The sequence below is a fragment of the Cetorhinus maximus genome, chromosome 23 (assembly GCF_964194155.1).
Source record: "Cetorhinus maximus chromosome 23, sCetMax3.hap1.1, whole genome shotgun sequence".
Classification (NCBI taxonomy): Eukaryota; Metazoa; Chordata; class Chondrichthyes; order Lamniformes; family Cetorhinidae; genus Cetorhinus; species Cetorhinus maximus.
This window is the reverse complement of record NC_135901.1, coordinates 9,211,469-9,225,871: the sequence shown is the minus strand read 5'-3', so window position 1 is coordinate 9,225,871 and position 14,403 is coordinate 9,211,469. Positions and strand designations below refer to the sequence as shown.

At 45.2% G+C, this 14,403-nt stretch overlaps 2 protein-coding genes and 1 gene segment (V, D, J or C); 1 reads left to right on the top strand and 2 right to left on the bottom strand.

Moving 5' to 3' along the window:
- LOC144697782 (Ig heavy chain C region, membrane-bound form-like) overlaps positions 1-14,403 on the bottom strand; it is a 321,361-nt gene that overhangs the window by 98,384 nt on the left and 208,574 nt on the right.
- Positions 1-14,403, top strand: part of LOC144698212 (uncharacterized) — a 298,967-nt gene that overhangs the window by 173,362 nt on the left and 111,202 nt on the right. The gene's annotated exons all lie outside the window — the stretch shown is intronic.
- The window catches only part of LOC144698378 (uncharacterized), a gene marked incomplete at its 5' end in the record, with an annotated part of 82,024 nt that overhangs the window by 13,317 nt on the left and 54,304 nt on the right, over positions 1-14,403 (bottom strand). The window contains 1 exon segment of the mRNA XM_078570330.1: positions 6,920-6,958. Coding sequence (XP_078426456.1) covers positions 6,920-6,958 — 39 coding nt within the window.

The following is a 14,403-nucleotide window of genomic DNA, read 5'->3' as shown; positions in this document are numbered from 1 at the left end:
TGGATCAGGAGAAGGCCTTTGACAGAATATCGCACACCTACATGGGGGATGTGCTCTCCAAAATGGGGTTTGGGGAGGGAATTCGCAATTGGATCCAACTGCTCTACACTAACATCAATAGCGCAGTCTCAATCAATGGGTGGGAAACAGATAGCTTTCCTATTAAATCTGGAGTCAGGCAGGGCTGTCCTCTCTCGCCTGTTCTGTTTGTGTGTTGCATAGAACCCTTTGCTGAGTCCATCAGGAAGGATCCGGGCATAAGAGGAGTGACAATCCCAGGCAGTGGAGGCACTCAGGTCAAAGCCTCCCTGTACATGGACGATGTCGCCGTTTTCTGCTCAGATCTGCTGTCGGTGCGCAGACTGATCCACATCTGCAACCAGTTCGAACTAGCCTCGGGAGCAAAGGTAAATTGTGGGAAGAGCGAGGCCACGTTCTTTGGGAACTGGGCTGACCGATCCTTTGTCCCCTTCACCGTCAGGGCTGATGGCCTGAAAGTGCTGGGTATATGGTTCGGAGGGACCAGAGCAAGCATTAGAAACTGGAAGGAGCGAGTGTCTATGGTGAAAAGGAAACTGGGCATGTGGGAGCGACGCTCCCTCTCCATTGCGGGTAAGAACCTGGTCATCAGATGTGAGGCATTCTCGCTGTTGCTGTACGTGGCGCAGGTCTGGCCCATTCCACACTCCTGCGTGGTGGCGATCACCCGAGCCATCTTCCGCTTTATCTGGAGGTCGAAAATGGATCGGGTCCGCAGGGACACGATGTACAAGCCTCTAGATAAAGGGGAAAAAAACGTGCCCAACATCGCCCTCATACTGATGGCCACCTTTGTGTGCGGCTGCATCAAGCGGTGTGTAGACCCTCAGTACGCAAACACCAAGTGTCACTACATGCTGAGGTTCTACCTGTCCCCGGTGTTGATAAAGATGGGTCTGGCCACGCTGCCGCGGAACGCTCCAAGTAGTTGGACCGTGCCGTACCACCTGTCCCTCGTGGAAAAATTTATGCATAAAAACACCTTTGACCACATGTCCATCAGGCAGTGGTCAGCACGTAACGTCTTAGAGGCCCTGTGGGAAAAGGAGAGGGTGGATCCTGTGGGATGGTTCCCTGAGCAGACTGTCAAAGTCATTTGGCAGAATGCCTCATCACCAGAACTTTCCAACAAGTACCAAGACATAGCTTGGCTGGTGGTGAGAAACGCCCTCCCTGTCAGATCCTTCCTACATGCCAGGAGTCTCACCCCCTCTGCACGTTGCCCGCGAGGTGGCTGTGGTGGGGAAGAGACCGTTGTTCACCTCCTTGTGGATTGTGCCTTTGCAAAGAAGGTCTGGAGAGAGATGCAGTGGTTTCTGTCAAGGTTTGTCCCGAGCAGGTCGGTGACACAGGACTCTGTGCTCTACGGGCTGTTCCCAGGGACACACACCGAGACAAACATCAACTGCAGCTGGAGGATCATCAACTCGGTGAAAGACGCTCTTTGGTCTGCCCGAAACTTGTTGTTCTTCCAGCGCAAAGAGTTGTCCCCGACCGAGTGTTGCAGACAGGCACATTCCAAGGTCCAGGACTAAGTGCTGAGGGATGCACTAAAGCTTGGGGCAGCCGCCGCAAAGGCGCAATGGGGAAGGATCGCTGCCTAAGACCTTTCTGCCACAGTGCACCGAGGGCTGGGAACTGTTTAAATCCCCTCGGGCTGTACAACTCAAAATGAATGTATGCAAATTATTGTAATATTCATTTTTTGTATCAATGGATTTCGTGATACACGTTGTAAAAGTTGAACCTGTTTGTATTTTTGTGTTGGTGATTTTGAAATGTTTTGAAATGTTGTTTGAAGATATTTTGTGAATAAAGTATATTTTTGCAAAAAAAAAACAAGGAGATTCCCTGGTTTCAATAAATGAACCGGCAGAAGGTTTAGGATAGGTTAGGGACAAGGTTAATACTGTCATCATTCAGAACAACAAAGAATATAAAGGAAGAACTGATTTCAAAGGCAAACTCTTGTGTATGGATGAGATATGCTGAATAAGTTTAAAAGGGGTTTTCTATATTAGACAAAATCCAGAACTCAGATGAGGATATGGATTGGTGTTCGGTGGGAAGATCTTGATCAGTGTTTTACTCCAGGAAGCCTTAAAGTCAGAGTGACAGTATTTCAGAACAGATTTCTGTGATAGCAGCAATCCCATTGCTAACTGTCAGTATCACCAATGGAAGTATTTAAATTGGAGACCAGAGGGGTGCTTAAGGATGATGTACACAAGGAATTTGTGAACTATCTGAGGATAACAGTGTGTGGAAAGGAAGGGATCTGGAAAGGAGCAGACACTTCATGTTGTTCCAGGCGAAGTGGGTCCTAGTTGTGTCGGTGTCAGGTTTTACACAGCACAAGGTCAGCCTATGGTTTCACCCTGGATGAAGAATCTCTGAATGGTACCACTCAAATCACTCGATGGGATTCTCTGAGAACCAACATCGTCTGCTCAAAGAGAGGAAGGTTTTGTGTTACAGCTAATGAGAAGCAGCATACACACTCAGAGACCTACACACAAAGACCCATATGCTCTCTCACACACAAGCACACACATCCACATGCACACAAACTAACACCCCCCACCCACCCCTGCACATTCTCACATGGAACAGGTCCTGTGCCATCAGATGGACACTTGCCACCCTGAATAAAACTGGGGATAAAGTATTGATGTCTGTAAGGGCCATAATATTAGATAAATCCAAGTAAATATTACTCTTGACTCCCTTGTAGATCAAAAATCTGTCTAATTCAGCCTTGAATATATTCAATGGCCTGGCCTCTACTGCTCTCTGGGGTAGAGAATTCCAAAGACTGACAACCCCCTGAGAGAAGAAATTCCTCCTCATCTCTGTCTTAAATGGGAGACTCCGTAGTTTTAAACTGTGTCCCCTAGCTCTAGATTTCCTCATGACGGGAAACATCTGCTCAGTATCTACACTGTCATCCCCCCCAGAATCTTCTATGTTTCAGTAAGTTCACCTCTCATTCTTCTGAATCCCAACAAGTATGGGTGCAACCTGTTCAACCTTTCCTCATAAGACAACCCCTTCATCTTAGGAATCGGCCTAATGAACCTTCTCTGAACTGATTCCAATGTAAGTATATCATTCCCTAAGTAAGAAGACCAAAACTGTACAAGTACTCCAGCTGCTGTCTCACCAATGCCCTGTGTATTTGTAGCAAGTTCCCTTTTTTATACTCCACCCCCCTTCCAATAAAGGCCAACACCCCATTTGTCCTCCTCATTACTTGCTGAACCTTCATGTTAATTTTTCATGATTCATGTACAAGAACACCTGAGGGAGTGGTAGAGGCAGGAACCCTCACAACATTCATGAAGTATTTAGATGAGCACTTGAAATGCCATAGCATACAGGGCTATGGGCCAAGTCCTGGAAAATGGCCAGCACAATCACAATGGGCCCAAGGGCCTGTTTCTGTGCTGTATAAGTCTATGGCTCTATGGCTATGATTCTATGACACCCAGATCCTTCTGTACTGCAGCATTGTGCAGTCTCTCGCCTTTTAAATAATTTTCTATTTTTATATTCTTCCCGCCAAAGTGGGAAAGCTCCCATTTTCCCACATGATGCTCCATCTGCCAAATTTTTGTCTATTCAGGTAACCTATCCATGTCCTTCTGCAGACTCTTGGTATCCTCCTCACAACTTGTTTTGTATCATCAGTGATTTTGGCTACAATACAGTCAGTTCCTTCATCCAAGTCATTATTAGAGCTGGCTGCTTTTGTCTTCTTCAGTTGTGAGTGATATTGGTCCCCATTCTCCTGGACACTGAATCCATCTTGTTCTAAACTGGGTTCAATGTCAGGCAGTTCAGGGAGTCAGGAATCATTCGCCCCTAGACCCACACTGACAGACAAAACTGCAGACAGTTCCCAGTAAGGATTCCTCTGGTTCCTCACCATATATTAGTCAGGATACTGAAACCCACCTTTCTTACAGTCCACTCCTGGAGGCCCCACTCCCTGAGCCTACAATCTTCAGCAGGGTCAGTGGTGGAGTTCCACAGCGGGAGTGATCTCAGGGTAACTATCAGGAATGCACCCTTGGGGATGTTCCAAGGCATATGGTTTTAGTTATCCTGGTGTCTAACACACACACACATTAATAAAACAGGGAATTTCTGAAAACACGCTGCAGGTCCTCCTTTATCTGGAGATCAAATGTCTGCTGAATGATTGTCCCAGAAGTTAACAGGCTTCTGCGAATCCTCCAGTTAGATGTTCCCAGTTTTAAATTGGTTTATTTTAAATGTACTAACACCAGCTTTAAAATGCTAGATTCAGGACTGCCACAAAAACACATTAAATCTCCATGGAATAATTACCACAGTCATTCTCTTAAACTTAAACCTGCTGTTTCACTTTTAGTCAGAAACAGATCACAACTTTACACCAATCTCTGATTTGACAGCACATTTCCAACATTCACCGTTGTTCTTCCTGACTCTAAACACAGTTGTAAAGGAGCCTTCTGTTCCGTGTCTAGGAGCTCTGAACCATGGAAGACAGCAGCTGGGACACATTTCTTACATACCCCAGGATTAACCCACATGGGGACTTTGTCGTCAGTGAAGGGAGATGAGAAAGACCCTGTCAGTATGACCCTGAAAGACTGTGTCCAGGTTGAAGTTCTGTTCCTGTCGTATGATCCTCCCCCAGATTGTCCTTTCACAGGTCCAGCCAGGTGATGTTAAACACTCAGGTGGGAAAGACAAAAATCTACAACGTGTTGAAAACAAAGCTGTTTTATTTCACATTTATCCAGAATATTAAACTCCAGTCCAATTAGCGAGGTTATTAACATCATCAAAAACAAGCTCCAACTGTCAGAGTAAAAGCATCAGAAAGTTCTGGTACAGAAAAAGGCCATTTGGCCCATCGTGTCTGAACTGGCTGAAATAAAGCTATTCAGCCAATCCCACTTTGCAGATCTTAGTCTGTCACCCTGTATGTTCCAGTAATTCAACTGCATATCCAAGTCTTTCTGTTAAATGCAATGAGGGTTTCTGCCTGTACGACCCAATCAGACAGTGAGTTCCAGACTTGCACCACCCTTTGGCTGAAATGATTTCTCCCTCCCCCTTTCATTCCTTCTGCCAATTATTTTAATTCTAAACTGTACCCTCCCTCTGGTTATTGATTTCTCTGCTAAGAGAAAAAGGTCCTTCCTGTCCACTCATTCTGGGCCCCTCATAATTTCATACACATCAATTAAATCTCCCCTCAGTCATAGAAAATAACCCCAGCTGATCCAATCTTTCCTCATAGTTGAATTTCTTCAATCCTGTAAATCGTAAATCTCCTCTGTACCCTTTCTGGTGTGAGAACATCCTTCCTGTAATGCAGTGTCAGAGCTGTACTCAGTACTCTAGCTGTGCTCTAACTAGTGTTTTGTACGATTCCAGCATAATCTCCCTGCTCGTATATTCTAGACTTCAGCCAAGAAAGGAAAATGTCCCAAATGCCTTCTTGACCACCTGATCTACCTGTCCAGCCACCTTCAGGGATCTGTGGATATGCACTCCAAGGTCCCTCTGTTCCTCTACACTTCTCAGCATTAACCCATTTATTGTTCATTCCCTTGTCTTGTTTGCCCTCCCAAATTCATTATCTCACATTGCTCAAGATTGAATTCCATTTGCCATTTTCCTGTCCATCTGAACAGTACATTGATATCTTCCTGCAGTCTATGGCTTTATTCCTCATTGTTAAACACATAAACAACTTTGGGATCACCTGCAAACTTCTTACTCATGGTCCCCACATTTAAGTCTAAATCATTGCTATAAACCACAAAACTGTGGAGCCCCACTGGAAACAGGCGTCCAGACATGATTCAGCACTGGATGTGATTAACAGCAGCAATAACAGCAGAATCCAACCCCCGCTGTCGCATGTGAACTTGCTGGTGTCTCAGCAGGTTGTTTGACTGAGCAAATCCCTTCCCACACATGGAGCAGGTGAACGGCCTCTCCCCTGTGTGAATACGCTGGTGTGTCAGCAGATTCTGTTTACTTTTAAATCCCTTTTCACAGTCAGAACATTTAAAAGGTCTCTGATCAGTGTGAACAAGCTGGTGTGTAGTGAGATGGGATGACTGAGTGAATCTGTTCCTGCACAAGGGGCAAGTGTATGGTCTCTCCCCAGAATGAAATCGCTGATGCTTCAGAAGGTTGGATGAATCAATAATTCTGCCCACACTCAGAGCAGGTGAACGGCCTCTCCCCAGTGTGAACTCGATGGTGTCTCACCAGGTGGGCTAACCGAGTGAATCCCTGCCCACAGATAGAGCAGGTGAATGGCCTCTCCCCTGAGTGAGTATGTTGGTATTTCAGAAGATCCTTTTTGCTTTTAAATTTTTTCTCACAGTCAGAACAATGGAATAGTCTCTTATCAGTGTGAACAAATTGGTGTGTTAGAAGGTGGGATGAACAAGTGAATCCCTTCCCACACACGGAGCAGGTGAATGGTCTCTCCCCAGTCAGAGTGCGTTGGTGGTTCAGTAAATCCTTTTTACTTTTAAAGCTCTTCTCACAGTCAGAACATTTAAAAGGTCTCTTATCAGTGTGAACAAGTTGGTGTGTCAGGAGGTGGGATGACTGAGTGAATCTCTTCCCACACACTGCACAGGTGAACGGCCTCTCCCCAGTGTGAGAGCGTTGGTGTATCAGTAGATCCTTTCTGCTTTTAAAGCTCTTCTCACAGTCAGAACATTTAAATGGTCTTTGATCAGAGTGAACCTGCTGGTGAGTCTGGAGGGTTGATAATGCATTAAATCCCTTCCCACATTCAAGGCAGGTGAATGGCCTGTCACCAGTATGAACATGCTGGTGTGTGTGAAGGCTGGATGACTGAGTGAATCCCTTCCCACACACAGAGCAGGTGAACAGCCTCTCCCCAGTGTGAATACGTCGATGAGTTTCCAACTCAGATGGGTAATTGAATCCCTTCCCACAGTCCCCACATTTCCATGGTTTCTCCATGGTGTGGGTGTCCTTGTTTCTCTCTAGGTTTGATAATCAGTTGAAGCCTCATCCACACACAGAACACGTGTACAGTCTCTCCCTGCTGTGAATGGTGCACTTTTTTTTCAGGCTGGTTAAAACTCTTTCCAATCATTGCACTGGAACCCTCTCACTCATGTGTGTATGTCTCAGTGCTATTCCAGTCGCAATGTTGTTTAAAATCTTTCCTTACAGACAAACATTTCTTCTTCCAAATTCAAAGGCCGATGATATTCAGGTTCTGATGAATCGAGTGACTCTATCAGATCTTGACATAATGTTTGGTTTGAATTTCCCATCTGCAAATCCAACCCTCTGAATACCCTGTAAAAGGAGTTTACATTGAAATACTCAGAATATTCAAAAAAACAAAGGCCATTCTGTCCAACGACTATGCTGGTTTTTATATACCACATGCTTCTCCTCCCATTCCATGCACCTCATCTCATCCTTTCAGCTTATCTTTCTATTCCCATTTCCCTCACGTACTCATCTAGTTTCCTTTCAAAATTATCTCAATGGTTTCCTATGTGTTTCACATTGTAACCACTCAAGAAATTTCAAGTGAAAACATTTTCTCCATATCTACCGCGTCTAACCCATTGATCATTGTGAAGACCTCTATCAGCTCACTGCTAACTCTTCCATTTTCTGAAGGAAAAAGAAAGCTCCACCCTGTTCAATCTTTCATAACAGAAGTATTTATTCTGGTTTACAAAATTCATCACTGTCAATCCAGGATAGAAACTGAGAAGAGACAAACATTTCCCTTGGTTTTAGTTTGCTGTGTGTAAATCCTCCCCTTCTAGCCCCCTGTAAAAGGAGTTTCCAAAATCCATCCCTGGCAGTCTAGGATAGAAATGCACAATATTCTCTCCTCCTGCTGTCAGAGACAGGGATAACTGCGCATGCGCACTGCTGCACATTGACCCTAGAAAGATGGCGGCCGTTAACTCGGGCCTGTGACCGGAGGAGGTCGCAGGTTTGCTCGATTTGGTGCAAACGCGGGTCCGGCAGCTTCTCATTCGGGTTTAGAGACCGAGGCATAGCGTTTATGCAGCATCCAGTCCACTCTCCGGCTCCATTCCTCTCCTCAGTTACCCAGATTTTCACCTTGTCCCCCCATCCTTCCTCCTTCAGCTCCCGCAAGCCCCAGACTTCAGTCACAACAACATTGCGCCTGCGCGCAGGGCGCCAGCCGGAAGGATGATCAGGTGGCACCCGTCCTTCATTCCGATTGGTTGGAGGACCAGCTAGTCCCGCACGGTCTTCCAGTGCCGCCCACTCTTCCTATTGGTCCGGAGCTGCCGTCAATCACCCAGGCATTGTGATGGTTTCAGACGCTGAGAGCGGCCACAGACTCAGCCTGACTTGCTGATTCTTGGCAGCATTTTCTGTTCGGGAATTAGAGCTGGAGATGGAGTGGAGTGGAGAGGGAAACAGAGTAAATGTTTCAGGTCGCTAAATTTTTATCCAAGCTGGAAGAATTTAGAGATTTAGTTGTTTTCCAGCATTTACGGAGTCAGGGAAATGAGAAGGGGAAAGGAGAAAAGAACAAACGGTCTTGTGATAGGATGGAAGGCTGGAGTGATTAAATGAAAAAGCAGATGATGCAAGGCAACACTGGGTGATAAGAAGACAAGTAAATAAACTAATGGGACAAGTGAAGAGACAAAAGACAGGTCCAGAGGAGGTCTGAATGATAACAGCAGAACAGTTACAAGCACCTACTGTCTGAAAAAATGGGAGTGGTGGTTATGATCTGAAATTGTTGAAATGAATGTTGAGTCTAGAAGGTTGCAAAGTGTCTAATCAATGATGAACAGTGTTCCTCGAGTTGCCTTTGAGATTCATTGGAACAGTGCAGGAGGCTGAGGACAGAGAGGTCAGAACTGAAGTGAGACAGAGAACTAAAATAGTAAATGATCAGAAGTATCACATGTGCAAACTGAATGGTGATGTTCCACAAAGCAGTCACCCAATTTGATTTAATCTCCTCAGTGTAGGAGAGACGGCATCATGAGTAATGAAAACACGATGCTAAACTGCAACAAGTACAAGGAAATCACTGTGTCACCTGAAAAGCGTATTGAGGGCCGGGAATGTAGGAAGGGAGGAGGTGAAAGGGTGGGTGCAGCATCTGCTGTGCTCGCACGGAAATGATTCAAAATGATGTTCATAAAAAAACCAGAAATAGGAGCAGCAGGAGAAGATATGGCCACTTGAGCCTCTACACCATTAAATGCTCTTCCTCCTTAACTCCACTTTTCCTCCCTATCTCCAAACCATTGATTCTCCAGTATCTAAACTTTCATGGATTTGCATCTGGAATATATTCAAGACAGAGAATAACTTGCAACTGCTCCCAATCACTGCTCGGCAATCATATTAACTGAACTTTAGTCTGGCCTAGTGTAACAGCACTGAAATCTTGTCTTTCTCTGACACGTTATTCTTAATGTCATAATTGACAGATTAAGAGTAAAACAGCCACCGTTTCACTGTAAGGAGAAGAGACAACTTTGTAATTACTGCAAAATGTTACAGTCTGGCTCATTAGATCTGGTTATTCCATCCCATTTTATATTCATCTCATGGGAAAATTAGTAAAATACTGAAACATACGCGCTTTTGGGGACAATGGTGAGTTTGCTGCTCAGATTAGCTCAGGTCTCCATATTATAAGATACATCTAAAAGGACTGGAGAAGATGCAAGAAAAAAATACTAGAATGATGCCAGAACTGGCAGGTGACACCAATTAAGAAAGACTGGACAGGCTGTAAATGTTTTCTCTAGAAAAGAGAATGAAGGATGACCTGATCCTTTAAGACTATGAAAGGGTTTGACAGGGTAGACAAGTGGAAGATGTTTCCACTTGCAGACAGAATGAGAATAAATATCATTTAGTCGCTAATAAATTTAATATGCAGTTCCAGAGCAACATTTCAAACCAGAGATTAAAAACAGAAAACATTGGAAATACTCAGCATATCTGTGGATGGAGACAGAAGATTAATATTTAAATCTGTGCACAGATGCAGTCCAGTTCTGATGAAAGATCATGGGCCTGAAATGTAAACTGTTTCTCTCTTCACAAATGCTACCAGAATTGCTGAGTATTTCCAAAATTTTCTGTTTTTAATTAAGATTTGAAGCATCCACAGTATTTTGCTTTTCTTTAACTGGAGAGTGCTGAAATGAACTCCATGTGACATCAAGAAAGAGCTAAAGACACTGGATACTGCAAAGGCTATGGGCCCAAACAATATTCCAGCAATAGTACTGAAGACTTGTGCTCCAGAACGTTCCACGTCCCTAGCCAAGCTGTTCCAGTACAGCTACAACACTGGCATCCATCTGGCAATGAGGAAAATTCCCCAGGTATTTCCTGTACACAAAATGCAGGACAAATCAAACCCATCCAATTACTGCCCCATCAGTCTCCAGCCCCAATAATCTGGTCATTGATGCCCAGTTTGGGTTCCGCCAGGGCCACTCAGCTCCTGACCACATTACAGCCTTGGTTCAATCAATGACAAAAGAACTGAACTCCCGAGGTGAGGTGAGAGTGACTGCCCTTGACATCACGGCCGCATTTGACCGAGTGTGGTATTAGGTAGCCCTAGTGAAACTGGAGTCAATGGGAATCAGGGAAAACTCTCTGCTGGTTGGAGTCATACCTAGCACAAAGGAAGATGGTTGTGGTTGTTGGAGGTCAGTCATTTTAGCTCCAGGACATCACTGCCGGTTGGGCCTCGGACACTACCTCAATTGCTACATCAATGACCTTCCTTCCATCACAAGGTCAGAAATGGGGAGGTTCACTGATGACTGCACAATGTTCAGCATCATTTGCGACTCCTCAGATATTGAAGCAGTCAATGTTCAAATGCAGAAAGACCTGGGCAACATCCAAGCTTGACTGACAAGTGGGAAGTAACATTTGCAACACAAGTGCTGGGCAATTACCATCTTCAACAAGAGAGAATCTAACCTTCACCCCTTTACATTCAATGGCATTACCATTGCTGAATCCCCCACTATCAACATCCTGGGGGTTACCATTGACCAGGAACTGAACAAGATTAGCCATATAAATACTGTGGCTACAAGAGCAGGTCAGAGGCTAGGAATCCTGTGGCAATAACTCACCTCCTGACTTCATCATCTACAAGACACAAGTGAGGAGTGTGATGGAATACTCTCCACTTGCCTGGATTAGTGCAGCTCCCACAACACTCAAGAAGCTCAACGCCATCCAGGACAAAGCAGCCCACTTGATTGGCACCCCATCCACAAACATTCACTCCCTCCACCACTGACGCACAGTAGCAGAAGTGTGTACCATCTACAAGATGCACTGCAAGAACTCACCTTAGACAGCACCTTCTAAACCCAAGACCACTACCATCTAAAAGGGCAAGGACAGCAGATCCCTGGGAAACACCACCACCTGCAACTTCCCATCCAAGCCACTCACCATCCTGACTTGGAAATATACTGCCGTTCCTTCGCTGTCGCTGGGTCAAAATCCTGGAACTCCCTCTCTAACAGCACTGTGGGTGTACCTACACCACATGGACTGCAGTGGTTCAAGAAGCTAGATTACCACCACCTTCTCAAGGGCAATTAGGGATGGACAATAAATGCTGGCCTAGCCAGCGACGCCCACATCCCATGAATGAATTTTAAAAAAGATTGTGAAACTAACCACCAGAAGGATTTGTGATTACCGCCTGAGCTGGAAATTCTTAGATAAAACCCCACCGTGCAAAGATAATTTGAAAGCCGAATGTGGAAAAGGATTTACTCAGTCATCCCACTTACTGACGCAACAGCACATTCACATTTGAGGGAGGAGAATCAGACTCATTGTGTGTGCAAAGGCATTCACTCAGTTTGCCCCCTGGTTAACACTCCAACTTTTGATCTACGACTAGTCCATTCTTATTCGCGAGGGATAGTTTAACACTTATGACTATGGAAAAAAAATCACTTGTTCACCCCACCTGCTGAGACTCCAGTGAGTCCACATCTAACTGTAGGGGTTTGTTCTGCTGTTAATCACACCCAGGACAAAACTATGGTGGAGGACCCGTGCTCTTTAGTTGCTGTATCAATTGATTTAGTAAATTTGTAACTTGGACAAATGGCTCCAATTGTAATCGGAATTCTGATCGCAAATCACAATGTTCTACTAAAAAATGTCTGATCTCAATGGCGTCGCTCTGACCCAGCATTCACTGCGGGTAAGAATGTGCCCTATCCACACGACAGGCGCGCCCCGCGCAGGCGCAGTTCCCCATTGAGAGTAGAGCATGCGCAATGCAGACTGTCAATGGCGCTGCAAGGAATGCGGAAGAAATAATCGAGTGCAGTTGAGTAATGGAGTCGGTGGGTGAGCGGGGAGGATTAGAGCCAGCGGAATGGGCGGGGGGCTTCATAAATACTACGTGGAGGCTTCGAACCCCGAATAAAAAGTTACCGGTCCCGCATTAGCACCGAAAGGTCTATGAGCTACGGGGCGCCTGCCGTTCACAGGCCCGGTACAGCAGGGCGCATGCGCTGTGATCCTGGATCAGGAGACAGACAAAGAGTGGGTTGCCACCTTCCAGGATTGGACTGGAGTTTCCAGGAGCTGAAGATCAATCTCCAGGACATTGCTGTGTGCAGCTCTGGAGAAATATCTTAAGGGCATTAAAAAGATTGTTTTAATTTGTAATTTTCTTTGAATGTTTCTCTTTATAAAAATATTGAAAGTGGGACAAATCATCATCCAATTGCGTCACGAGGCATTTTGCTTTCCAATTGGCCTGAGAAGGCAGTGTGTCACAAGGAAGGATGTGTTGGCCGACTAATGGCTGGAGCATAGGGACAAGTCATGTGATGGAGCCTCCATTTAATCAGAGTTGGCAACCCTAGAGGAGAGAATATTGTGAATTTCTGTCCTAGACTGACAGTGATGGTTTCTGTAAACTTACAGGGCACTGGAATTGGAGGATTGATAGACGGGAAACTCAAGCCAAACATCACAACAAGATCTGACAGATTCACTCGATTCATCAGAAACTCAATATAAGCAGCATCTGAATGTGGAAGGTTTGTCTGTTCTGTTTGTGGGAGAAAATTTCAGATATCAATGTGACTGGAAAAACACCAGGAGGGAGTGTAGCACAGTTTTACCTGAGTGATATCCAAACTCCAAGGGTTAAATTACAGCAGAAGATTACACAAAAGAGTCATTATGGCACAGAGGAAGCCATTCAGCCCATTGAGTCCATGCCAGATTTCTGGAGCAATCCAGTCATCCCATTCCCCTGCCCCTGCTCTATCCCCATATCCTTGCAGGTTTATTTCCCTCACGTGTCTGTCCAATTTCCTTTTGAGATCATTCATCATATCCGTTTCCACCTCCCTTCGTAGGCAGTAAACTCCAGGTCATTACCACTCACTGTGTAAAAACATTCTTCATCACATCTCCCGTACCTTTTACGCAAAGCCTTAAATCTGTGTCCCCGAGTCCTTGTACAATCAGCTGATGGGAACAGCTTTTCTTTGCCCACCTTATCTAAACCTGCCAGAACCTTGTGCACCTCAATCAAATCCCACCTCAACCTCCTTTGCAGGAACCATTCTGGTAAACCTCCTCTGCACCTTCTCAAGGACCTTCACATCCTTGCTAACTTCGGGTGACCAGAAGAAACTCAAATTGGAGCCTAACCAGAGCTTTGTAAAGATTCAGCATAGTTTCCTGTTTTTGGTCTCAATGTCACTATTTATGTAGCTCAAGATCCAATCGGCTTTACTAACTTCTCTCTTAATACATCCTGTCACCTTCAGAGATCAAAGCACATGAACCCCGGGTCCCTCTGTCCATGCACACTCTTTAGAACTGAGCCATGAATTATATTTTCCCTCTCCCTATCCCTTCTGCCAAAATCCAGCACCTCACTATGAGCGTTGTAATCCCGGAAACCCGGGAATTTAGAAGATGAAGAGGTGATTTGATCAAAGTTTTTGGGTTATTAATTGGAACTGATTGGGCTGATAGAGAGAAATTCTATCCACTGGTTGGGGAATCTAGGATGATTGGGCGGAGACTAAACATAGAATCAGGTTCCAGCACCTTTTCAGGAAGAGCGTTCCAGATCCTGACAACTCTCTGTTGGTGCAGGAACTGCTGAACTCGATGCTGAGTCTGGAAGGTTGTAAAGTGACGATTCGAAAGATGAGCTGCTGTTCCTCAAACTCCCCTTGAGCTTCATTGGAACAGTTCAGGAGGCCAAGGATGCAGAGGTCAGAGTGGGAGTGGGGCGGAGAAGTTAAATGA